The 26,533-nt window shown below is 54.7% G+C and overlaps 2 protein-coding genes across 2 annotated transcripts in view; both read right to left on the reverse strand.

Annotated features, from left to right (window-relative positions):
* The window catches only part of Ass1 (argininosuccinate synthase 1), a 50,657-nt gene extending 43,584 nt beyond the window's left edge, over nucleotides 1–7,073 (reverse strand). Inside the window, exons 1-2 of the mRNA XM_052725000.1 lie at nucleotides 6,911–7,073; nucleotides 1,624–1,678 (exon numbers count right to left, since the gene is read on the reverse strand). The gene's annotated coding sequence lies outside the window, so the exon portion shown is untranslated. The remainder of the gene's footprint in view (nucleotides 1–1,623; nucleotides 1,679–6,910) is intronic.
* A 9,534-nt stretch (nucleotides 7,074–16,607) lies between these two features.
* Nucleotides 16,608–26,533, reverse strand: part of Hmcn2 (hemicentin 2) — a 132,750-nt gene continuing 122,824 nt past the window's right edge. The window contains 12 exon segments of the mRNA XM_052724421.1: nucleotides 16,608–17,321; nucleotides 18,175–18,301; nucleotides 18,836–18,955; nucleotides 19,590–19,910; nucleotides 20,439–20,567; nucleotides 21,847–21,981; nucleotides 22,471–22,593; nucleotides 22,712–22,774; nucleotides 23,756–23,993; nucleotides 24,250–24,371; nucleotides 24,468–24,605; nucleotides 26,135–26,284. Of these exon segments, the coding sequence (XP_052580381.1) occupies nucleotides 16,976–17,321; nucleotides 18,175–18,301; nucleotides 18,836–18,955; nucleotides 19,590–19,910; nucleotides 20,439–20,567; nucleotides 21,847–21,981; nucleotides 22,471–22,593; nucleotides 22,712–22,774; nucleotides 23,756–23,993; nucleotides 24,250–24,371; nucleotides 24,468–24,605; nucleotides 26,135–26,284 (2,012 nt within the window). The 3' untranslated portion in view covers nucleotides 16,608–16,975.

The raw sequence follows: 26,533 nt of genomic DNA on the forward strand, positions 1-26,533 counted from the left end.
TGGCAAGGGTTGGGGCCAGTGATAAGGAGGCAGATCTGGGAGCCAGCCCCTACCAGCTAGAGTGAGCATCTGAGGCTGAGCTGCTGGAGCAAGGCCAGCAGCTGAGGCATGTGTGTGGCGGGAGGCAGGGAAGGGGCCTGAGCTAGAGCCGCAGGCAGCTGCCTTGGCCCCTTTAGAACTGTTCCTTGCCAAGCAAGATGGCCCTGAGGGCCTTGTGGGTATCACCCTGCGCCTTTACAAGGGCCCCAGAAGAAGGTGGACAGTGGAGCTTCAGGGAGGTCAGCAGTCAAGGCCTCAGACAGCTTGAGGTCAGAGAAGGCCTGGCTTTGGAGCTTGGCTTTTTGCCCAGTAAGTGATGCCGCCTTCCGCCTTTGGGTGGGAAGCAAGACACAGGATGGGCCACCTGTCCCAGGCTCCTCTCCTCACTCACTGGAATTCGAGGTGATCTGTTATCCTGTCTCTTTTCAAGGGATGATAACAGAAGGACCTGAGAGATCCCCACCCACCCACCCCCGTATCTGTCAATTCAAGTCCATAGGGACTCAGAATCTCTTGTGTGCAGGCGGAGAAACAGGCCCAGAGAGAGGACAGGCAGAATACCTTTCCGTAGGCTGAGGGGTCTTTCCCAGCAGCCTACCACAATACAACCCATTCTTCAACAGAACCTTCCAGAAAAGACTATGATTGTCTTGTCTCCTTGCCATTGCCGCTGTCTCTTCTGTCTAGAAGGCTCCTTGAGAGCCCCCAGGCTGTATTCCAGCATGCCATGCATGTGGCTCACCATGCTGAAGAGGAAACTCAGGGTCTGAAACTCGGCCACCACCCAGGGGAATACAACATGTCAGTAGGCAGCAGGGCCAGATTTGGACCCAGGCCTCAGTGTCTCACATTTCCACGAGGGCAGTGGTTCTCAACCAGGGGCCACATATCAGATATCTTGCATATCAGGCATTTACATTACACTTCATAATAGTAGCAAAATTACAGTTATGAAGTAGCAATGAAACAATTTTTGTGGTTTGGGGTCATCACAGCATGAGGATCTGTATTAAAGGATCGCAGCATTAGGAAGGTGGAGAACCACCACACTCGGGCAAAGTTGGCTAGGGTCCTCGTTAGCTATCTGGGAAGGGTGATGGACAGCTCTCCACAAACCTAGGGAATTCAACAGGCTCGCTCGGTTCCGCCACTACCACGAGGATTGTTGAGTACTGCTCCTTGGGCTCCAGTGGCTTTCCCAGGCCACGCCATGCTGCACGTGGACTTTGGAGCTTGAGTCAAGACTATACAGTTCCCCACACATCCCCCAGGCTCCCTCTCTAGTCAAGCCCAGGAGGTCTCTCAGAAGCCCTGATGCCCTTTGGACTTAAGGAGGCAAACATGTCAGGAACAACCTGGTTGGTGCAGGGGCCGATTCTCCTTGCTGCCCAGAGTCTCCAGCAGGCAGCACCTGCCTGCCCATGCCCAGCCAGCTGCCCTGGACCTGGGCTGCCAGTGACTCAGCAGGCCCTGACCCTGGGGCCAGAAGATGGTGCTCATGGCAACTGCAGCTAGGCAACCAGCCATAGAGGATGGAAGGAAGGAGGGAGAAGGGAGGAAGGAAGGACCAAGATGGAAAAATACCTGGGATTGCAGATACAGGTTCCTGGAGTCTGTCTTCCTGGTCCGGTGAACCACTCTGTAAAAGCAAATGCGGTGTTGAGACCCCGAATCTGACCCCTGTGGCAGCTTGATGCTGTAAGTGGCCTGCCTGAGTCAACAGACATGGTGCCAAGGATGAAATCTACAGTCTTGTGTCTGCTGAGAATGCATTCTACCACTGAGCCGTACCCCAGCCCCTAGGTGCATGTATGTAAATCATTCAATTTGTCAAGTTTTGTATGCACCACGCGGGAAGCCATTGTCACAATCCAGACAATAAACAAACCCATGAAGAGAAGAGGTAATTTAGCTGGCAAAATGCCTGCTGCACAGGCCTGAGACCTGAGTTCAGATCCCTGGCAACCATTTTAAAAGACGGGTATGGGGGTGGGCACTATAGCTCCAGAGGCAGAGACAGGAGGATCCCTGGGACTTACCGGTCAGCCAGTCTAGCCAAATCTGTAAGCTCTGGGTTCGGTGGGAGACCATGTCTCAAAAATCAAGGTGGAGAGGAGGCTGGAGAGGTGGCTCCAAAGTTAAGAGCACTGGTTGCTCCTGCAGAGGACCTGGGTTCGATTCCCAGCACCCACACAGAGGCTCACACCTGTCTATAACTCCAGTTCCAGAGGATTTGATGCCCTCTTCTGGCCTCTGAGAGCACTGCACACATGGTACCTCAGCATACAGGTATTCAAAACAGTACACCCATAACACATGGGCACCCCCTTGCCAGAGGGAAGAGCTAGGCAGAAGATGATAAGGGAGTACGGTGTCATGGGGAATGGGTGCTGCCCAAGATCCATCCAGCTCTTAATGGTGACTTTATCCTCCCCTTCCAAGGACACTTGGAGCCAAGAAGGGTGAAAAGGGGGTAGGCATAGAGACAGATCAAACATCTGCCCTGCCCTGTCCTGCCTCAGTGGTTCCATGGAGCGTTTCCTCCCATCAAGGCACACAACCCACTGAATTCTAATCTGCTTCTGCCATGAGGTGCGTGGAACAGGGGCCACCTCCAGTGCCCATGGTAGGCACTTAGCTCTTCAAGGCAGTTATACTCTTGGGAAGTCAGCTCCTTCATGGGGGCCGGGGAGGACTAGGGTGCCCTGAAATGTGGGCTTCTGTGTCCACCTCCGCCTGCCTGGCTGTGTGGGTATGAGCTCTGGGAGCCTAAGCTGGGCTGTACAGTGTGAAGGTGTGTCCAGCAAGGACTGTGTGCCTAGAAGCACACATGCAGGCTTGCGATGTGTGTACTGTACCTGTGTGTATCTTTGGGCACCTGAGATTGGGAACCTGAGAAAGTGTCTCTGTGTACTTGAGGGGTATGCACCTGAGTGAGTGAGTGTGTGTGTGTGTGTGTGTGTGTGTGTGTGTGTGTGTGTGTGTGTATGTGTGTGTGCACATGCATGCGTGCATGCCTGCCTAGAAATTAGTCAGCACCTTGGTTAGGGAGACTGCAGCCTCAAAAGCTAAATGAAGCTACGGCCTTGACTTGGGGCGGAGACAGGAAGAGGAACATGGGTGACCATGGAGTGCTGTGGATGTGGGTTTGGTTGCTTCAGGCAGGGCTGAGAACATCTTATCTCTCACATTTAATCTGAAGAATTCAAGGGCATGCTGGAGATGGAATTCAAGTGTGGGGCCTCCCAAATACTCCATACCACTTCTGAAGATAGCCTCAGCTTGCCCCTGACTCTCTGGGACTCAGTTTCCCCACCTGTAACATCTAAAAATCCCTTTGCGCAGGACCCCAAGCTTCCTTCCCAGGGAAGGCATGTAGCCAAGGCTGGCTGGACTGAGAGAAAGTGCAGAACCCACATTCCCAGCTCCCGAGCTCTCGAGGCCAGGACAGGCAGCCCTCACCATGACAGACACAGGCAAGAGGATGACCACATGTCAAGTTGGCTGCCAGCCTGTGTAAGCTGGCAAGGCAGGTGACATTGTCTGTGGCCTCAGCCAAGTGGCCAGTGCCTAGGAAGCATGTTCAGGCCAACCAGGCTCAACACCCAGGAAGCTTGTGTGGCTTTGAAGTGTCGGAGCTAGAGTGACAAGAGCAAACACATGTATGCTGTCCTCAGGTACAGACCGCCACTGCCACTTCTTCAGATGTGGACCCGTGGGATGCGCCTAGCTCACAGGCTGGGGGCTTCAAGCCCAGGCTGACTACTGACTGCCCTCCACTCCCGGAGTCCCAGGATGTCTTGCCCTTCACCTCCTGTTCTGACAGCTTGTCACCAGACCACAGCTGCCTGGGCTGTCCCTCCGCCCCCTCTCCAGCTGATGACATCCTTAGTCGCCAGTTCAATTTGTTTGTTATCACTGTCCTTTTAAAACCCTAACTGCACCTGGTCCAGAGCCCCCAGATAACTCCAAGTTTACCTCACTTTCTCTGATAAAGCTGGTCTGCAATCCCAGGACCGACCAGCAGGAGGCACACCAGCCTCCTATGGCAGTGGCTCTCAACCTGGGGGTCATGACCCACCTTGGGGGGCTGTTGAACAACCCTTTTACAGGGGTCGCATATCAGATATTTACATTATAATTCATAACAGTAGCAAAATTACAGTTATGAAGTAGCAACGAAATAATTTTATGGATGGGGGTCACCACAGCATGAGGAACTGTTTTAAGGAATCACAGCATTAGGAAGATTGGAGAACCACTGTCTTCTGGGATCCAGCCTCAGTTTCCATTTGATAGATTTAGGTTTCTGACCTTCATGCTCCAAGCAGGCAAGTAGGGAGACTAAGCAGGTTTTACTACTCTCTGGTGAGAGGCACTCAAACCCTTATCTAGTCTAACTGTCCTAGCAGTTACAGTTCCACCAGGATCCATTCCTTTGGCTCCCAGACTATGGAAACAATGGAATTTCCCAGGAAACCCTGGAGGAATGGAAAAGCTGAAGCACAGTGAGAGCGAGAGAGACTTTTCTCCCGAGAGGCCAGGTGTGGTGGTGCTCACCTTTAGTCCCAGCACTTGGAAGGCAGAGGCAAGAAGATCTCTGTAGGCTTGAGGCCATCCTGGTTCCGGGACAGCCAGGGCCACAGAGTGAGACTTTGTCTCAAAAATAAATGAGCAAACAAACCGAGAGACGATGTCACCAGTTGTGACCACTTATCTAGAGCTCAATGACGGCCCGGCCACACCTTGAGCAGGATTGCTCAGTATGCAGTGTCTCTTGCCCTGTTTAAACCTATGCCTGTGTCGGGACGACAAAGATGGACTTGGGGGTGGTCACTGGACCTCTTTGTTTCTCTTCCCATTGTGGCTACATTGAGTAGCTCTCCATCATCTACCTTTTAAATTAATTAATTAATGAGACAGGGTTTCTCTGTGTAGCCCTGGCTGTCCTGGAACTCACTTTGTAGACCAGGCTGGCCTCGACCTCAGATATCCGCCTGGCTCTTCTCCTCAGTGCTGGGACTAAAGGTGTGCACCACCACTGCCCGGCTTGCCTTTTACTATGAACTGTCTCTTTAATTGGCTTATAGGGGAAAGGTGGCAGAGTTTAGCTTCTCAGGGGCAGCCAGGGCCCATGCTCTGACCCTAACAGCTCCAGTTACACTAGAGGAGCACACTGATACATTCATTAATGCCACCAACAAAGCATCTCTGGGTGCCCAGCCTTCCCCAGGTCCAGGGAGGAACCAGCTTAGAAGGAGGCAGGGAGCCTGGTCCTAGGAAATCGACTCTGCCCGAAGGCTTCAGCAAAAATCAGTGTCTCAGACCCAGAGTTCAGCAAGGCATTTCTTTCTACATGGGTGCCCACAAGCAAGCCACTCACTCCAGGAGCTTTGTGTTCACAGCCTGGTGAAGGCATCTAGCTGGCCTGGGGGCATCCAAGGTAAAGATGAGATGGGCCCTGAGAAAACGCTGGTGCAGCAGGTGGGCCGGCAGACCACGAGTGCTTGGCTTCCACAGCCCAGAGCAGGCAGGCGGGTGGGGTGGGGGTGGGGGCATGATAACTCAGGGCTCGAAGACTGTGGGCTTCCTGTTCTGATCTACTTGTGCTTGGCCCCTGCAGAGGGTGGGGGAGGTGGGTGGTGGACAGAGGTTACCCTCCATTTTTGGAGTCGGCTGGCACTGGGCGGAGCCAGAATATGTTGGGCAGCCCTTGGGGCCATTCCCCAGCCTTGGCTGGAATGTGATGGAAGACCCTGGGGGAGAGCGCGGGGTTGGGGGGGGGGAGTTTGAAAAAGAGACTATTCCAGTCTCTACCAGCCCGGCTCTTGGTTCCCTCCGCTGAGTCCCTCCTTCTGAAGGTCTTGTCCCCGGGGGCAGGGAAGCTGTCTTTTTAGGTCTATGTTCCAGACCCAGGACGCAGCTCTCCGCAGTTTACTGAACTCTTCTTGGACAGCATGAGTCCCAGCACAAGGCTGGCAGCTCCAGGGCCCGGAGGATGACGTCAGGCATCACCTGCCAGGTCACCGGCCAGGTGGAGGAGATGCCAGGGGAGGGATCAAAGGAAGGATTTTCCTGGTCTACCCCTGGGGAAAGGGCAGGTCTGCTCCTGCCACTACACTTGCAGACAGACAGCCTGACAGCCCCATTTTACAGAGGGGAAAACTGAGAGTGCAGCTGGCTCTCCTGGAGAAGATTTCCCTCCATGTTAGAGTGATCCTGCCTCCCTGGAGGGGGCCCAAGGCGGTAACAACCCAGAAGCAGACGTTTCCTGCGAAGGGGCTCCTCCCAAAGAGTCAGACAGCCAGCAGGAAACCTGGCTAAAAGCCCCACCCTGACTGAGCCTCGCACTGCACCCCTCCGGGAAGGGACACCAGCCACAGCCTAGGACCCGAGCCTGGTAGGCAAGGTCCGCGTGTCCACTTGAGCAGGGCACCCTCAGACCCAGAGAAAGCCACACGCCCAAGCCTCTAGGGGAAAGGAGGGACTGGACCTCTTGCCTCACTTTGAGAAGCAGGCCTGGGATACACGGGGAGTTCAGTCCAGGAGAGGGACGCGGAAGCCCCCAACCCTCTGGACTCTCGGGGTCTCCACTTGGAGCCTTCGCAGCACACAGGATCCAAGAGGGAAGATCCAGAAGAGACCTCGATACTCCACCTGCTCCTCAGACCCTGTGACTTGTGCCCTTCGCTGGGTTCTCCAGGCAGGAGGAACATGTGCGTCACAGGAACCCGGGCACCAGCCTCCTTCTTCCCACTGACTGCGCGGTCACTCGGGGGCCGCCCTGCGCCCACCCCTTTGCAGCCGCTCGCTCCCTCTGGGGTTCCTCGGACGTGACCCAGGATAGCGAGTGGGGCCCGAAACTTCTTACCAGGGAGCCCAGGCAGCGGTGGCAGACGACGGAGCAGGGCCGGGAGAGGCGAGCATCCCGGGTTATAAGCACAGGGCCTAGGGGGCAGGAACCTGGGACACGTGGGGACAGGCGCGCGACAGGCCCCGCCCTCGGGCCCGGCCCCCGCCCGGAGCCTCTCAGAGCTCGGCCACCTGCGAGTGGGCGTGGCCCGCCGTCCTCGGCCTGCTGGCCCCTCCCTCTTCTCTCGGCGCCAGCACAGCCTCCCGGGGGCGCACGGGCGTGGGCGTTTGCAGCTTGGGTCCCCAGATCCTGGCCGGCGAGTGGCGCCTCGGAGGGCGGCAAAGGCTGGAACCCGCGTGACTGGCAGGCTGATAGCAGACGTCTTGCAAAAACCCTTGAAAGTGCTTCAAGTGAAGCTGCTTAGTAGTAGGCTCAGAGGGTGTGTACCCACGTCATTTAGTGACGAAAGCATCCGCCCCTAGAGCCCCTCGCTTCCCCTAACGATGGCCCCCAAGCCGGAGCCAAGGGTCCGCAGGAGAAAACCCAAAGGAGTTTACTGAGGAAGACCAGGGATACCATCTTAAGGACCTGACTGTCTCCATTCAGCCTGGCACCTGACCAGATTGCCCTGAGCTCGCAGTAAATGGTGAATCAAAGCCTGGCTGTCTGCTGACCCATCAGAAGATGGGGAAGGTGGAGGTTCACAGAGGTGAAGCCTCTGGCTTGTAAAATGAAACTGGGGGCTGTGGCCCACAAGAGCCAGAAGGCTGTGCCAGAGGCTTCCCAGCTTGGCCTGAAGCCATGCAGCACGCAGGACAGCCCCTGCCCCAGTGAACCCCAACACCCAGGATCATGACCAAGGTCACTACCCCACAGGGAGGCCTAGATTCTTTTTTTTTTTTTGAGACAGGGTTTCTCTGTGTAGCTAGGCTCACAACCAAAAATGTAAGAGGCCTAGATTCTAACCCTCAGCCCTCTCCACACCCATGCCTTGTCCAGCTTGCCTTATTACATCACCCTTAGACTCTGGGTGCCCTCTGAGGTCCCCCTTCTTCTGTCTCCTGATTCTTCAAGGCCAGGGACAGTAGCTGTGGGGGCTTCTAGGAGGGATAAGGTGGCAGACACATTTACAAACACAGCTCTCAAGAGGTGCAAAACTCTCTTGAGCTCCTGGCCCTGGCAGGATGGCCCCTGATGGTCACAGCCCCCAGTGGGGGGGGGGGGGGCACGACAGGACTAGACGTCCAGGGGCAGCTTGAGGCTCTCTAAGGCAGCCGACCTGGGGGCACTCACTGGACCAGCTCTGGGCCTTCTAACTGACAGGAGACCGGCGAGGTCACCAAAGAGAACACGCCAGCAGCTTTTGAGCTACATTGAGGCCATTCTTTCCTATTTGCAGCCTGAGCATCTTCTCTGTAGAGGTGGCCCAGGGCAGGGCAAATGTCTGTATCAGTCTCCTGTTTCCGTCGTCACCACCACCCTTTATTAACTATATAATTTTTATCCGAATTCTACAGTCAGGAACAGAGGGTGTGTCTTTCCCACACAGCATGTCGCGATCAGCAGAATTAGAATCCAGTAACTGAAGCTCTGGCCCAAACCTTTTGCTCTAACTCAGGTTTGAACTGAACTGCTGGAGGGAGGAGCTGTGATCCCAGGGTCACAGGCAATAGGGACCTTTACTCCCTGCTACAGGAATGACTCCAGTCCAGGGGACTGACACATAGGCACTGGGAATCTGAGGGGGCAGTGGGAAGAAAACAGGAGCCCAAACTGGCAGCAGTTCGACTTATGAGCACCAGGAGGCAGAGGTCAAGTGCAGGGGCCTCGCTGGCTCCTGGATGAGCCATGTTCTCTTTGCTCCCCCACCTTCCAGGTAGGCACTCAGTCCAGCCCACCTCCACTCTGCAAACCAGTTCTGGAATTTGGGCGGGGCATGACCCAAAGGATTCACCCCTAGAGATGAGTCACCATGACCTTATGACCTTCACCTTTCCCCCTTCCCACACCAAGGCCAGGGCTCCTCAAGGATCTAGGTAAGTGAGAAAGAAGAGAGAGAAAGAGAGAGAGAGAGAGAGAGAGAGAGAGAGAGAGAGAGAGAGAGGGAGGAGGGAGGGAGGGAGGGAGGGAGGGAGGGAGGGAGGGAAGGAAGGAAGGAAGGAAGGAAGGAAGGAAGGAAGGAAGGAAGGAAGGAAGGAAAGTGGGTTCTCACTTTGTATCCCTGGTTGGTCTAGAACTTGCTCTGTAGACCAGGCTTTGAACTCATGGAGATTCACCAGCTTCGGCCTCCTAGGCGACTCCACTTCCTCCATACTCTACCTCCTTGTTTTGCTCAGACCCCTGACTTTTCTTGCTCCAATCTCCATGCTGTTTCCTGCTTAACTAGATTGTCCCGAGCCCTTTCTCCATCCAGCAGCCAGAGGCTTCCTGAAAACGCAAACCAGAACAAGGCCACCCACGCTCTTCTTAAAGCTCTTTGATGGGCCCACAAGAAGGCTCAATAGGTAAAGGCCCTTGTTACCAATCCCAGTGGCCTGAACTTGACCTGAGGGACTCACAGGGTGAAGGGAGAGGACCAACTGATTCCTTTAAGCTGTCCCTTAGCATCCACATGTGCATCGAGGCACACATGCAAGCTTCAAAAGACAAATAAACGAAGAAGAAAAGAACAAATTCTTTGGTGATTCCTCACTCCCTCCTCCACGTTACTTTATGACTGTTCCAGGTGATTGTGTAAGCGTGGGTCTGTTTCTTGCACGCCTGTCCTGCCGCATTGGTTTATTTATCTGTTGTCATGCTGAGTGTGTTGTCTTGATTTTTGCAGCTTTACAGTGAGACTTGAAGTTTAGGAAATGACCCTTTGGCTATTTCACGCTCTTGACATTTCCTGCCAGTGTCTGTAAAAAAGCCTGCTGGGGCTGGAGCGGGGGCTGAGCTGGCAGAGTGCTCACCTAGCATGTACTAAGCCCGGGTTCCATCCCCAGCACCACATGGTCATCCAGCACTTGGGACTTAGAGGCAGGAGGATTAGAAGTTCAAGGTCAGCCGGGCGGTGGTGGCGCACGCCTTTAATCCCAGCACTCGGGAGGCAGAGCCAGGTGGATCTCTGTGAGTTTGAGGCCAGCCTGGTCTCCAAAGCGAGTTCCAGGAAAGGCGCAAAGCTACACAGAGAAACCCTGTCTCGAAAAACCAAAAAAAAAAAAAAAAAAGAAGTTCAAGGTCATCCTTAATGACTACATAATGAGTTTGAGACCAGCCTGGGCTACGTGAGAACCTGTTTCCTACCTGTTGGGGTTTGTATGTGGTGCTGGCAATCAAACCCAGGGCTACCCCCATAAATCTACACACATAAATCTACATATCAGAGTAGGACTGCATTTTCCAGTATATGAACATGGCTCATCTCTATCTCTCTTTGTAACTTCTTAACTTTTTTTGTTTTGTTTCGTTTTTTGTTTTTTTGTTGAGACAGGGTTTCTCTTTGTAGCTTTGCGCCTTTCCTGGAGCTCGCGCTGTAGACCAGGCTGGCCTCGAACTCACAAAGATCTGCCTGCCTCTGCCTCCCAAGTGCTGGGATTAAAGGCGTGCGCCACCACCACCCGACTCTAACTTCTTAACTTTTAACATAAAGAAACCCTAAAAGGGACTGGAGAAATGGCTCAGTGGTTAAGAGCACTGACTGCTCTTCCAGAGGACCCGGGTTCAATTCCCAGCACCCACATGGCAGCTCACAATTGTCTGTAATTCCAGTTCCAGGGGACCCAACATCCATGGCAAAACACATAAAATAAAGATAAATTTTAAAAAAGAAACCCTAAAAATATTAACAAAGTATTAATTACCAAAGTATGAGCAACAAGAAAGGTATGAAAAGAGTTAGGTCAATGTGTGGGAGGTAACATCCTGATGTGGCCTTCACTATGGGTAATTCCGGTCTTTAGTTTGAACTAGAGACCTGCCCAAGAAACCATGGACATATATACTCTTTTGGAGGATGGGGTTGAAATTCACTCTATTATGTAGCTCTGGGCTAGCCTGGTACTCTCCATGGAGCCCAGGCTGGTCTCAAATTTGCACTGATCCTCTTCCTTTTGCTCTGAGTGTTGGGGTATAGCCTGATCACTGCACCCAGCTACACTTCTTTTGTTTATTATTTATTTGCCAGTGACAGGAATTGAACTCAAGGCTTTGTACATGCTGTGCAAGCACACTATAGCCTGAACTACAGCCCAGGCCTGGAAGTCTTCACTCTTGAGAGTCAGGAAGCTGTCGGGTGTTGTATGTGGACTCCCAGGCAAGAATATTTTAAACATATAGACTAAGGTGGGATTGGTGGCACAGGTCTGTGATCCCCATTTCTTGGGAAGCAGAGACTAGATGATGTTAAGTTTGAGCCCAGCTGAGGCAACAGTGGAAACCCCATTTCAAAAGACAAAGAGAAATGCTGTCTAGATAGCAAGACCCAATGCTGGAAGAGATGGGGTTTCGTAAGATGCCTTCAGCTGCAGGCCTGAGGATGGAGCTCAGGCACAGTGCTCGACTAGCATGCATGGAGCCCTGGGTTCAGTCCCCAGCACCACATAAGCCTAGCATGGTGGCTCATACTTGTAATCTTGGCTCTTGGGGGATGGAGACAGTAGGATCAGGAGTTCAAGGTCATCCTCAGTGATATAATGAGCTTGAGGCTAGCCTGGTACTTAAGAGATCCTGTTACACACACACACACACACACACACACACACACACACACACACACACACACACACACACTATATGTGTCTCTATGAGTATATGTGTGTCTATGAGTATACATGTCTCTATGAGTATATGTACACTTGTGGGTGCTGGTGCAAAGTTCATAAGAAAATATTGGGTGTCCTCTTCTATCATTGTGTGACCTCTATCACCCTCTACCTCTGCTTGGAGCTGGGGCTACAATCAGGGGACCCTTGGCTTGTTATGTGGCTGTTGGGATCCGAACTCTGATCCTCATGGCTGTGCAATGCAGCAGGTGCAGAATCATCTGTCCACCTCCTGAACTGACAGAATAATTTCTTAAAAAGACTGACGGCCACCATCTCTCCTAGGATCAGAGTGAGATGCCTATACCCTCCTCTTGGCCATCATCTGTCATGCTCTTGTGGATGGATGTTCCTGGGCTCGTTTCCATGTGTGAGGCCCTTTCTGCAGTGTGCTCTTTGCACAGGACAGAGGTCCTTTGGTCCTTTCTGATCCCTCCTCCCCTCTAACCATATAATGTCAAGTTGGCACGTGGCAGAGACCTGATGTGTCCACCAGCATGATTCGAAGAACGTGAGGCTCTGGTCCCTTCCCCTTGTCCCTCCGCTGTGGTCTTAGCGTCTGCTACCATAACCTCTTCACTTCTGCCTCACCCCTGGCTTCCCACCTGTGCTTACCATGACCTCGAAGGCATGCTCTGTATTGCAGCCAGCTGGTCTCTTGAGGTGCAGGCTCAGACTGTTGTGACCACTTGAACTGAAGGACAATCTCAATGGATGTGATCTGACAGACTCCCCCCAGCAACCTACGGACCTACATACACTTAGCTTATGCACACAGCTGTGGAGAGGCCTCTTTCTCTCTTCTGTTCTCTGCCACCCAATGGCTCTGTAGCTGTTGGTGTCAGAGGAGCCTGAGAGTGTATTCAAGGTCTTTGCTCTGCAATTTCTTATGATTGGCACCAGAAGCCACCGTGTCAATGCCCAGGTTTGGGTAGAATGGCCAGAACAGAGAATGACCTTCAGGCTGAACCTCGGCTTGCCCCTCCCATCCAGAGGAACACAGCGTCCAGTTGTTGGCTTCTTGGAAACGCTGCATCAGGAAGTTTAATGAGTGACCTACCAGGCGGAGCTGTTTTCCACCACGGATGGTGGGAAGAGCCTCAGAGGTCAGGTGCCCCAGGGACTGGGTGGCTAGATGGAGCTGTGACCAATGGCAGCTGGTGGTGACAGGGCGAAAGTGGAAAATACCTCTTGGGGGTCTGGGTCCAGATACAGCTCCAGCAGAGACACCTCTGGAGGCTTCCTTATGAGCCAACAGCCCCTGTGGGTGCCCTGGGACAAGCTTAGTCCCCACTAACTGGCTGAATGATGCTGGGAAACTCACTTTTCTCACTCTTGTTTCATAGCCTCAGACAAGAGAGCAAGCAGGGAGGGCTCCTGGGGAAGGGACGCCTCACTGCCTTCCTCTAGCCCTCCCTCTCCTCTAACTCTGGCCTCTCATCTCCTCACCCTGCTGATTCATATAACATGGAGACCGACAGCAGCTTAGAGCCTTGTAGGAAGGGTCAGAAGGTCATGTGGGTTTAGACAGAGTGCTCTCCTCTGAGCCTCCATCCCTGCATCTGTGAAATGGGGAGATTATTTCTTGCCTCGGGAGCCTCAGGGAAAGTGAACATACTCAAGTTCATGAAGGGCTAGCTGGAGATTTACCAGACAGTAGCTTTACAGCCCATGGGGTCTGGGTGAGATTGGGGAAGGGTGGGCAAGAGAGCAGCAGGAGAGGGGAGCTGTATCCCTCCCCTCCCCGCTTGCAAGAATGACCCCTGCTGGTCCTCAGCCCCAGAGTGAGGCCCTGTCCTCCTTAGGGCTACAAAGTCCATAAAAAATTAACAGGCCAGCAGAAAGAGCTCAGGCTCCGATTCCTGACCCTCCTGTTTGCAGCAGCAGGAAGGGGAGTGTTCGTCTCCAGGAGAGTCTCACGGGGGGGCCTGAGATAAATGGAATGTGGTTGGCTCCGGACACCACTTCCTCACGGTGCCTTCTCCCACATGGCTCCTCCTCCAGCCTGGAGTTCCAGTCAGAGCGGCTCAAAGCAGGAGTCAGGCTTTTTACAGCTTCCATGTTGTAAGTGTCTGAAAGAAGAACAGTTCATGGTGTGGAAATAACAAACTTGGAACATGGGAAGTGCCTCCCCAGCCCTGAGGGGGGGGCCCTGCTGGGATCACGTTCCACACTGAGCTAACTCAGCCCTGCTCGTGAAGTTGCTGTGGAGCCATACACACCCATAGAGGCCTGTGTTGTCTCTGGCCGCTTCGGCACACCGCACGCATGCACAGAGACTGAATTGCAAGAGGTGGGATGTCCCAAAAAGCCCCAAAATGTTTACTCTTTCATCCTTTAGAGAAGTGTACAGAACCCTGGCTAAACAAAAGTCTGTTTGGAAAGTAGACAGCTAACAGGACATGGAGGCACGTGCCTGTAATCCCAGTGCTGAGGTTATCTTCAGCTACATAGTGAGTCTGGGGCCATCCTGAGCTACATGAGACTCTGTTTCAACAAACAGCCAACAAAACAAACAAACAAAAACCGAAAACCAAAAAGAAAGTGGATATGCCCTGGAGGAGTTCTGTGGGCTGTTATGGCAGCTTACGGTCTAGGGGCTGGAGAGCCGCTCAGGGAGGAGAGCACTGGCTGCTCCTGCAGAGGTCCTGAGTGGATTCCCAGCACCCGCATGGTGCCTCACAACCACCTATAACTCCAGTTCTAGCCTAGGTATCTGGGAGTGGTGGGGCACCTCTGTAGTCCACTTGGGAGGCTGAGGGAGGATTGTGGTGAGTTCAAGACCAGCCTGAGCTACAGAATAAGGCCCTGTCTTACTGCTTTCTCTGGGTCCTAGATGGGAAAAAGAATATTCAGGGAGAGATGGCTGTTGAGGTAAGCCAGAAATGAGTTAGCCCCAAAACTTTCTGCACAAGAGCCAAGCTTTCCACAGCTAGGTCTGGGGGCAGCTGGCAAAACGGTAGGTCACTGAGGCAGGGGCTTGCCCACCTAGAAAGAAGAGCAGGGGCTGTAGGGAAAGCAGCACCTGGGACAGCACACAGGAGCACCTCAGTCCCTCCAGGGAACAAAGCCGTATTCCTGACCTTTGCCCAAAGACCCCACTTCCCGAGCCCCCCAATTTTCTGATGGTCTCAGTTCCCTTTCCCCACTTTTCCTCAGCAATCCCCAACCCCACTTAGACCTTTCAGGACCTGGACCCCCTGCTGCTTCCTATGACCACACAGCTCTCTCCCTCCCTTTATGGGTGGCTGCTCAAAGGTCAGCCATTCAGTGAGGTCTACCCCATCCGGCTGTGAAGAGCTGCCCCAGAGGGTTGGGGCTATAGCTCAGCCAGTCAGATATGGAGGCTGACTTGGCTTACACGTAATGAAATCTCTCTCTCCCACCCCCCTCTCTGGGCGGGTTGGGGGGGCAAGAGCATCTGGAGTCTGTCCAGCCAATCCTGTTGTACACTGCACTGGCTCTGCGGACGTTTATAGCTATCTCTATTTATGTATCTATAGACACACATACATTTGGATGTATCTCCATGGCCTCTACCTTACGTCTCCCCATTTCCCGCCCCTCCTTCTCTCTCTATTTTCATGGATTTGCCTTGCATGTGTATGTGCACGTTTGTATGTGTGCAAACACGGCTGTTGTTCCCCAGGCACACTGACCACTTTTAAAAATAATTTGTGAGCCGGGCGGTGGTGGCGCACGCCTTTAATCCCAGCACTCGGGAGGCAGAGCCAGGCAGATCTCTGTGAGTTCGAGGCCAGCCTGGGCTACCAAGTGAGTTCCAGGAAAGGCGCAAAGCTACACAGAGAAACCCTGTCTCGAAAAAAACCAAAAAAAAAAAAAAAAAATTTGTGATTTGTGTGTGATGTTTGGGTGCCACAACCCAGGTGTAGAGTCCAGGGGATGGCTCTTGGGGGTGGGTCTCCCCTTCTACCGTGGGGTCTAGAGACCAAACTCAGTTTGTCAGGCTTGCGTCCTACCCCCTTTCACCTGCTCAGCCATCCACCCTCTCTCAGAAACAGAGCCTCTCCTTGGCTTTGAGAGCCCATCTGGCTGGCAGGGAGCCGCCTGCCTCTGTCTCCTCAGCACTGGGATTCCAAGCTTGGGCTGCCATGCCAGGACAAGGCTCCTAGGAGTCAAATGTGTGCTTGCAAGGTGACTTTACCCATGTTGCCTTCTCCTCAGCCTGTTTCCCCCCAAACACTCCACATCTGCACAAAATCATGTAGTCTTTTTTCCTTCTGTAACTGACTTGTTACTTAACATTTGTACAGGTTTTTTAAAAAAAAATTTTTTAAGTAAGCAAATTCATTCACTCACTGGCATCTACTTAGGTGTCAGAAGTGATTGTAAAACCAACCCTGTGCTCGAGGCCCCATGTTCTACACAAACAACAGAGGAATGGAGTCAAGTGTGTGCCTGCCCGTTAGATAAGGGTACTAGGGAGAAAAAGGTCACAGGGCAGTGGGTGCTAGGGAGCAGGTTTTCCTGCTGCCACTGTTTTGAGGCAGGATCTCTCTTGCAGTCCAGGCTAATCCAGAGCTCACTCACAAGGCCATGAGGATGGCCTTGAACTCTATCCTCCTGCCTCTACCTCCCTAGTACTGGATTAAGGGTGTGTTCCGCCATCCCTGGCGATTTGAAATTATTCTTGAGAATTAATATACGATGTTTTTACTACCATGTACTGGTGAAGAACATTTAGGTCTCATTAACTCCCCCACAGCTCTTTGGGGGGAGGGAGGTCCTGCTGCACTGCTTTATTGTACACCAAACATGTTAGCTAGTGATGGGTGCGTTTTGATTCCTAAGGACCCGGATCTGCAGGACCCAGCAGCTGGAATCACAGCAGGGGCTGCTCACCTCCCTCCCAGGGCGGGTCCTTAGCAAGGTGAAATAACTGGACAAAGATATCAAGACAGTAAAAAAATGTTTTTATATTATAAACACTCTCCGTGGTCAGGTCAGTGCCAGCCGCTGGCACCCCCACTGGGTCGGTCTTCCTTGGGGTCCTAGACCCCTGAGACCTTGCCCAGCTCCCCCCTGAGATTTGAGGCAGGCCAGGATTCAGGCCTGCCCAAATGGCTTTGCCACCAAGGGCAGCCGTCCCTGCCATGGGGTCAAGGTCCTGTGCACAGCAGTGTTTACTGAAGGTCGCGCTGACGCACGGGGCGGGAGAAGAGGATGTTCCTCTTGTCACTGCAGGTGTCATGCATGGGCAAGGGCCGCCCTGTTCCTCCCTGTGAGGTCACGGTGGACCTGCAACTCTGGCCTTGCTCGCTCAGTATGGGTAGGGCGACACGGCGATTAGCAGTACGTAGACGCTCTGGTGGCGCGGCGCTGCTGCGCGCACCGTCATGCGGTAGAGCCCGGAGCGGGTGAGCGCTCGGCGGGTGTAGACCGCTCCTTGCCCAGCACGCAGCTGACGCAGAGCAAAGGGGCTGCGCGGGTCCGGCTCCAGCACGGTGAGCTCCGTTCGGTTGGCAGGAACACCGGCCTCAGAGAAGGCGGCCAAGCGCGCCACGTCGTGGTGGGCGCGCACGCCAAGGGGCAGCGGCAGCAGGCGGTACTGCAGTGTGGACGGGCCGCTGGCACTACAGTCCTGCGAGCAGCGGCGGAAGCAGGTCCTGTGGGTGGCACAGACACGTTCATTGGGCTGCCATCCAGTGCACCTCAGTCCCTCCTCACGTGTGCCCCGAATACCTCGCTTACAGATGCCACTGTTAGCCCATTTCAGAGATGAGCAAACTGAGGCCCAGAGAAGCCAGATAGGGGCCTTCTCCTCTCTAGCATGTCCTCCCTCCTCTCCTTCCTGGTTCAAAGCCCAGGGCAGCTTAGTGAGCACACAGCAGTGGTAAAACTCAGGTCCACTCAGAGGTGCCCAGAGGTGAGGAGCCTGGGGGCTGAGTCACGTGTCTGGACTCCTAGGGGTATTCAGGGACTCAAAGTCAGGCGGTCAGCCTTGTAGGAGTCTCCTCCATCCCCCGCCTCATTTCTCCTTTGGAGGGTCCAGAACAAGCCACATGCCCCAGAAACCTTCCCAAGGACACAAGCTGCTTGACCCGAGGTCCTCAGGTCTTGGTGTCTCTTTACGAACACAGTGAGCTGAGTCCTGGAGTTCGTGAGATTTCTCTAATTTCTATGTTTGGGGGTGCTTTCTGTCCAAGGTTATGTGTGCACAAGGGGAGGGGTGCATTCTCTGTCCTGGAGAGCACACCCTGCGGGGCTGCCCGCATCACCATGCAGGGAACACAACATGGAGGCAAGCTTGTCTCTGCCTGAGTACAGATCTGCTTGGTGTGCCAGCACTTACACCGCCCCACCCCAACTCCCCCACCTCCGCCCAGGATTTCTGGCAGGGCAGCTAACTCTGGGAAGTCTTCCTGGAAGTGGGGGGTCCAGGCATAGGCGAGCTACAGAAGAAGCCTGGTGATCACGAGCCCCGCCCCTTGTACCTCCGCCAGCTGGGTCCTTTCTTACCCCGGGTTGGAGCCCTGCCGGTAGGCGGCAGGACAGGGTGTGTCCACACACTGGTAGCTGCCTCGGGTGTTGAAGCACATCTGGCCAGGCCCACACTCGACGTCATCTTCCTCACACTCGTTGATGTCTGGGCAGTAGGCGGTGGGAGATAAGTCGATAGAACCCGAGAGAGGGAGAGCCGAAGAGGCAGGGAGGCCCCCAGAGCAAAAGAGACCAGCCTTCTGTGGGCGGAGCCCTGAGAACAGACCCCTCCCCACATTTCTCATCGCCCCAGGGACCACGCCTTTGTAGGGCATGGCTTGTGGGGGATTCCTGCTACCATGCTGGAGATCCTGGAGCGGGTAGTGCACTGGCCTCCTCTGTGTCGTTACCAGTGGCTGTCTCAGCCATCTACTCTCTGCATGGCAGAGCAAGGGCGAACAGGAAGGACCCCCTTCCACAGGTTGAGAAACCGCTGGACCGGCCCCAGGCCCCGTGCATCCACTTGGGCTAACTTCAGAGGCCGTTCTAACACCCACCAGCTGCTGTACCACCCTCTTCCTGCCTCATTCCGTCAGAAGGGTGAGGTTCAGAGATCTGAGAAGAATAGCCCAGGGACACACCGCACAGCTAGTGTGCCCCTAATCCCGGGAGGGGTGTGGACTGGCCCTGGCCGGCTCACCCTGGCAGTTCTTTCCACTGGGGAGGAGGCGGTAGCCGGAGGGGCAGAGGCAGTAGTAGCTGCCCTCTGTGTTTTGGCAGGCATGCTGGCACAGGCTCCTCACACGGCACTCATCAAGGTCTGGTCCAGGTGGGGACAGAGAGCAGAGATGCTGGGTCGGATTGCCAGGTGGCCATGCGCTCTGAGACCAGTCAGGGAAGCTCCCTGCTCCAGGCAACCCCTCCCCTGCCTGCCCCATCCAGGCCTGCTGCAGGGGGCTGATGAAGTGTGGAAGCCTCACTCTGTCTCCATCACTGAGGCAATTAGAGGGGCCACTCTATTGACAGAGTCCTGTCAGAGGCACATGGCCACTGTGGGCAGCCAGCCCCCCTTACATGCGTCTAGGGACCACAGGCTGCACCCTCTGCTCCCACGGCCCCTCTTCACAGCTTCACATCTAACTGGAACATTCACTCCCCCAAACCTCCCTCCCTCAAGAGGACTGTTTCTCAGAGTGGATTTTTCTCAGGCATCTTTTTAGGAGGGGCCTCCCTCTGGACAAAGCTCCCCAAAGTCAAACAACCTCCCCAGTACCCTTCTTGGAATTCCTTTGGTCCATCAGTGTAGTCACAGCTCTGCCCCTCACTTACAGAATTTCCACTTCCACCCTCTCCCTCTCTCCATGAGTACTGCTGGGGTCTGAGTTTGCCCAGTTCCATGCCCAGCCTAGGAGCCCAGGACAATAGTGTGTGTGCCCAAGGCCTGCCCACCTCACCTGTACACACGCCGTTCTCCCTTATGAAGCCTGGTGGGCACCAGGCCCGTCCCAGACTACTCAGGGCTTGAGAACCAGGCCGGAGGGAGACCCAGGCATGGTAGGAGGCTCTGGGCCTGGGTATCCGAGACCGAAGCCAGGGCACAAACGGGTTCCGGAGGCTGATGGTGGTAACGTTTTGATTGTTTCGTTCCAGGGGAACACAGGTCCTGCCGTCCTGTAGGAGGGCCTGGCCTGGCGGGCACAGGCATCGGTAACTACCCTGGAGGTTGTGACACTGGTAGACACAGGGTGTGGGCAGCTGTAGGCACTCGTTGATGTCTGTGGAGGGAGGCCAGGTGGGATGTGAGGGTGGTACAGTGCTCTGTGGCCTGCCTCTGCGTCAGCTGCCCCTCTGCTTTGTTTTTGGAGACAGAGTCTTGCTCAGAATGCTCCTGAACCCATGATCTTCCTGCCTCTATCTCCTGAGTATTAAGATGAGAGGTATGTGCCTCCAGCTGCCTCTGCCTGCCATCTTCCCAGAATTCAATGCCTTGCACACTGCCCAGGAGTTTCCTTCAAGCTGGCCTGAGGATCCCTCTACTACTGTACCCTCTGTCCCTAGGGCTGCAGCCAGGGGCCACCTCCCAGCTCTGAGTACCACCCCAGGCTATAGAGTCCTACAGCCCTTGGTGACAGTCACCCATTCTACCCCTATGCCCCTGGTCTTCTCCTCCCTGTCTGGCATCCACAGGATCTGGTCTCAGCTGCTGCGGTCATTTCTGGACTTACCAGTCCATAAACACTCCTTGTCCTGAGCCAGGACTGAGTGAGACACAGGACCCAGGGAGGGGCTGGCTGTCCCCTTACCTAGGCAAGGAAGGCCAAGGCCTTGCTGGCGGTACCCCCTGGGGCAGCTGCAGTGGTGGCCACCTGGAGTGTTCTCACAGAGTTGATTGTAGTGACACTCATCCAGCTGCTCTAGACATTCATCCACATCTGGGGAGGGAGGGGTGTGGTCACAGGCATGATCACAGAAGTGGTTTGGCCCAGGGGCCTCCTCCAGTGATGTACCCTCCAGCCTCACAGCAAGGCCTTGTGTGTCCCTTTTTCTAATTGTGACCGCACAAGGCAGCCTGCGGCACTTCACATTCAGCCTGTGTCGCAGGTTAGAAGACAAAGGGGCCCAGCCGCCAAGGAAAGGACGGAGCTTAGAATGTGGGTCCCAGCACTCCTGAGTCTCAAGCTCCTCATGTACGAGGGGTAAAAAGAGGCCCTCTGCGTGTCCTGGCAAGGGAGTCACATGTGTGGAAGATTTAGGGACCTGATATATAGGAAGAGACGGAGGAAAGAAGGGAGGGAGGGAGGAGGCAGGAGGGAAGGGGGAGGGGAGAGAGAAGAGGGAGGGGGAAGGAATCTCCTAAGACCCAGAAAGTTCCTGAAACTTACAAATTCACAGAGCTCTCCCTCAGGGCTATATACAGTAATGGTTGCCAAGGAGGAGGAGACCCTTCACGCGTCACCGGGCTGGGGTGGGCCCCTCCGTGCCACAGCTGTCTTTGAATCGCTATGTGCTTGCGAGCAGTCCCTCACCCTTTCTCCTAAACTCACTGGCTCGCTATGCTAGACTGGAAGGAAGTGTTCCTTTGTCAGGCTCTGGTGTCTGATCTGGGACGAACCGATGTCTGTTCAAGTCTGCCCAGGAAACCATCACACGGCATAGACGGGCCCAGGGCCGTGAAACCATAGAATGCGTACAGGTCCCCCATCCGGGGTCAGCACTTGGACGCCAGTGTGGAGGCCAGCTGCCACTGATGCACAGTGGCTGCCTGGAAACTGTTGGGAAGGATTCAGAGGCTGTGTCTAGTCTGGACCGCGGTGTGGGGGTATGGTGGAGGGAAACGGCCTACTTCCTGTCTCTGGCTTACCCCACCCCACCCCCACCCCACTTCATCAAGCACAGGTGGCAGAGGTCAAGAATGGAAAAGATAGGGCTGGAGGGATGATAGCTCGGCCGCTAAAGGCTAGGCTCACAACCAAAAATAAGAGTTCGGTTCCCAGCACCCATGGCTGTCCCTCCAGCTACTAGGAGGAGAGAGAGAGAGAGAGAGAGAGAGAGAGAGAGAGAGAGAGAGAGAGAGAGAGAGAGAAAGAGAAAGTAAAAGGCGGAAAAGACAGGACTCCAGCTCCGGGCTTCTGTCAAGAGAGTTCCAGAATCCCAGGGACACTCTCTGGGTTCTTGGGAGTGTGATCAGGCCCCACCCTGTGTCCCTGTCACCTTCACAGCCGTCTCCATCAGCAGCTACCCGGAAGCCAGGTCTACAGTCAGCTAGGCAGTTATAGGTTCCGAGCAGGTTCACACAGCGCCGCCCCTCCCGGCAGAGGTGGGCGTCTCTCACACACTCATCCACATCTGGGGGCAGAGCACACAGGGGGCCATGTGAACCTGTGCCTTCCCTGCAGCCATCCTCACACCCTGGTCCAGCCCATTCACACAGCCTGGAAGTCCCTGGCATGAAGGTCCCCCCAACCTGTAGTTGCAATGTAAGGTTGTAAAAAGCCAAGGGAGACTTGGCAGGGCCGGCCACACTCCACTGCGGGGAGTGACAGCTGAAGACACAGGTTAGTACCAGGGTGACCCGACATTCAGTTACTTACTACTCAGAAAATTGGGAGAACGGGGCTACCAAGACTTGAAGCTGCTGTGGGGAGACCTTCCAGGCTTGAGTGTCCCGAACACACAGGGACCACATGTTTGTCTCTGGGCGTCCTCACCCCCCACCACCTGAGCCTCAATATCTTCCAGCTCCATAGTATGTGCGTCCCTCTGGCGTCCGGGCCCCGAGGAGCCTACTGCACACCTGGGCCAGGACTGACCAGCACTGCCCCTGGGGCGGCTCACCTCTACAGTTCCTGTGGTCCCAGGCCAGGGTGAAGCCAGTGGGACAGGAACAGGAGAAATGACCGGGAGCATTGTGGCAGGTGTGGGAGCAGGGGCTGGGGCCCTCTGAGCACTCGTTCCTGTCTGGGTTGGGAGACACGAGACTGTGTTCACAGCCTCTCCTGCCAGCTGGCTGGGGTAGGCTGTGCACCCCGGATGGAGAGGTCAACTTTGTTCACACCGGGGGCTGGGAAGGACTCACCCACACAAAATGCTCCCTGGGTGTCCAGCTCAAAGCCCTCAGGACAGCCAACCTCATTTTCTTCTGTAAGGCAAAGGGGATGACCCTGAGGGAGCCAGTTCCCCAGGGCACCTTGGGCTTGCTCCTTGGGCTGGTACGGGCAGTGGTCCCTGGCTGGGAGTTCAGCCCTAGTCTTGAACCAGACATGTGACAACGGGGCAGCAAGCTGGCTCCTGGCCCAGGTTTGCTGGAAGCGGTGGCTGTGGGACATGCCTGGTCTTGTAGATGTGCCCTGGGGGCTCTCAAGGGAGGCTAGGCAGGGATCCAGGCAAACGCAAGAGAAACCACTGGAGAAAAGTAGACTGTTCAAGGTCACATGTGCAAAACTGTGCTCAGGAGAACCCAGCAGCCACAAGCAGATGGTCGCCATAGCCTTCCACAGCCAGCAAGAGATGAAGGGTTAGATGGGACTGCCTTGGCAACTGTAGGGACAGTCACCCTTAGTAAGGTGGCCATTGGGAGCCAGTTAGGGCTTTAGGGCAGAGCCTTTACTTCTGATCTAGAGACCCTGGTAAGCAAGCCTCGCCATGCTCACAGTGCAGCCAGGAACTGGGGCGTTCCCCTCAGCCCCACGCTGGAAAGTAGTGCCTATAGGATCTGAAGAAGGGTGAGCCTGGCCTCACAGCCCTGCTCTTCCCAGCATTCCTTGTTCAGTGGTAAACCCCTCAGGACCTTAAGCAATGATAAGGTATTTTTAGAGCATCCCTTGGTGACTACATGGCATTCTCAGGTAGGACACCAGAGGTTGCATGAGGTATGGTCTAGGCTTGGAGTGTGGAGTGCATTTGGGTCTAGGGGAAGGCTTCAGAGGTCTGGGTAGGAGTGGCCTGAGGAGCAGAACTGTCCCTGCTGGAGTGGGAGGGGCCAGGCTGGAAAGGGCAGAGTTGAGCTGCTGCCTCAAGCATGCCCCTGTCCCCAGCCTGTGCTTAGTACAAATGGCCATTTGAATTTGGGGCCCTGGCAGGTCTTAGCTGGCACAGTGGAGGTGGGACATTGGGGCCTCACCAGCTCGCAGGGCTGTGGTGAGCTGGAAGCGCAGGGCCTCTGCCTCAGGGTCGAAGGCCGAGCTGACAGATGAGGCCCGAAGGTGCTGCACCAGCTGAGGCTGGGGCCCCCGGGCCTCATCATACTGGATGCTGTGGCTGCAGCGCAGGGAGGCTGCGAGGCTGTCGTGGAGGAAGCGCTGTGTCGAGCCCACAAACAGCCGGCCAGGCCCTGTCTGCACATAGTGCTCCTGGAAGTCCTGGGGGAGGGGAGGGGGGTAGCCAGGGTGCTGTATGGAGAGCACTGGGAAAGTCTCCTTTGCCTCTTCCGCCAAGCAGCTGGCAGCCAGGGGCAGCGCCGCGCCTGTGATGTTCTTGTTAACGGAGTGGGGGGAATGCTCGCTTCTGAGTGAAAGCTCCTCCTTGAGACCTGTCATAACCTGCTTCTGGGGTATGAGGAAGGAAACTGGGCCTGTCTGCTCAGGGTGGGAGGGTGGAGCAGCCCAGAGCTAGTACCTGCATGTGCAGCTCCGCATCGGCCAGGCTCTCCGGGATCATGCCATTGATCGTCACGTCCAGAAGTAGGAATCCATCAGGGTCCAGGCCCCGAGCCACCTGGGTCATTGTGAGCAGCTCCCCTGCAAGCCATCCCCACCCAGCCTGGAGTCATCTCAGAAGCAGCCCCGGCTCTCCCAGGCCCTGCCTCCAGCCACCTCCAAGAAGACTGTGCTCACCTGTAGAAAATTCCATGTGTGACTCCTGCTGGAAGCTGCCACCCGTCAGGGAATAGCCATTTAAGGCCCCTCCGCTCTCTCTAGCCAGGGCCCAGTAGATGGGGGCAATGGTGACCACCAGCACCCGCATGAGAGGCCCTGAGTGCAGCAGAATGCAGGGGCCATGTTAGGAATGGAGCCTTAGGGGAGTCACTCTCCTGATCAAGCCTCTGTGGCTCCCCTCTGCTCCAGAGGGTGCAGCCTCTCCCTCCCTGCTCATGCTCAGTCTAGTGACCACCCATGCCAGTTATTTAGCAGACCCTGGGAGATAGCAAAATCAAACATATACTTTATGGTGCAGTTACTAAAGCAAATATAATAAAGAAATGCATGGGATGGGATGTTTAGTCAGATTCAATAAATGCAGATTGATGGTTCCCAGAGCTCCTGGGATGCTACCGGCTGTCACTACACACTGGTTGGGATGAGTAGATGATCAACCAAGTTTCCTGTGTTGCAGACAACTTCTGCAAGGTCCCAGGAGAGGAAGGCATGTTCTGAGCTACTGACTGCCCTGAGTGTGGATTCTCAGAACCTCGTGTGACATCAGGACCCTTTGGACTAGGAAAGGCTACAGGCTGGGCCAGCGGAGCACTGCCTACTCAGGGTCAGGAACAGTGGCAGCAGGTGATGGGGTGACAGGAGGGAGCGAGGTCCCTTGAGGGTGGGCAGAACCTTTCCAACTACTCAATGCCTTTGGACCACTAATCTCAAGCTCACTGGCGCTGGGCCGCGATGTTTCTCCTAGCGTCTGCAGGGCTCACACTTAGGCAGCCATCTTGCTTAATTTGGTTTCTGCTGGCCGTGGCTCAGAGTCTGGTAGTGAAATGGCTGGAGAGATGTCTCCAGTTGAGAGCATTTGTTGCTCTTGCAGAGAATCTAGGTTCAACTCCCAGCATCCACATGGTGGCTCACAACCACCTGTAACTCCAGTTCCAGGAGACCTGATGGCCTTTTCTGGCTTCTGCAGGCACCACCAGCATGCACATGGTTGTATACACATATACGCAGGCATAAAATTCATATACATAAAATAAAAATAAATGACTTTTAAAAAAAGAAAGGAAGAGGAAAAAAAACACAAAACCAACTCCTGAGGCCACAGGCAGCTTCCGAAGAGCTGCTCCTCCTGAGGGCTTCTGAAGATCTGCTCCCATGAGAACTTGGCTCAGCCTTCCCCTGTGCAGGGTCCCTGGAAGGGGCTCTGGGTCCCCTGCATGAGTCTCCTGGACTTTGACTGCTCAGGACACTTTGCTTCCAGAATCTGTGAGTAAGTGCATGCCTCCTGCTTCTTTAGATGATGGAATTCTACATCTTTCCTTTGTCCCCTCCAGCTCATGTCTGGCGATTCTTCACTTTGCTACCAGCTTCCATGGGGGGGTAAAATCCTTTCCAAGTGTAAGTGGTATCACCTATCATCCTCGGAGCTCCAGATTCAGTGTTCCGCTCCCATCTCTCCCTATGTCATTTCAAATGCGGTGGCTTTGACTCATGACAGTGGTAGGGGTGGGAGCCTGTGAGCAGGAGAGGGACTCAGCCCTTAGAGGCAGCCCTATCTCTGGGTACCAGGCCTTGGAATAGCCCTTCCTGCCCTGGGCGTCCAACATGTGTCCCAGGGCCCCACATACCCACACTTGCTGGGACATGGCTGATGCTGCTCCAGATGGAAGGGACCCCAGAACTGCCCTCCTGTTGCACACTGGTGTTGAGAGTAGCCATACCAAATTCCTGGCCATTGATGACCCCGGTCATGCTGCCCCGGCTGCCCCGGGGCTCCCCTGTGAGGCAGGAGACAAAGAGTAGTGACACGTACTATCCATTCTGAGTCCTCCATGCAAAGGTATTGTCACCATCCCCATTTCATCAAAGAAGAAACTGAGGTTCCTAAAGGTACTGTAACGTGTCCAAAGATACACAGCTAGTAGGTGATAGACTCCAGGCGCAGAAGATCTTGGCTCTAGAACAAGGGAGACCGAGTCTGGGGAGAGGGCTCAGCTGGTAAAGTGCTTGTCATGCAAGCATGAGGA

Source organism: Peromyscus californicus, unplaced genomic scaffold (assembly GCF_007827085.1).
Source record: "Peromyscus californicus insignis strain IS unplaced genomic scaffold, ASM782708v3 Scaffold_7__1_contigs__length_154581171, whole genome shotgun sequence".
In the NCBI taxonomy this organism is placed as follows: Eukaryota; Metazoa; Chordata; class Mammalia; order Rodentia; family Cricetidae; genus Peromyscus; species Peromyscus californicus.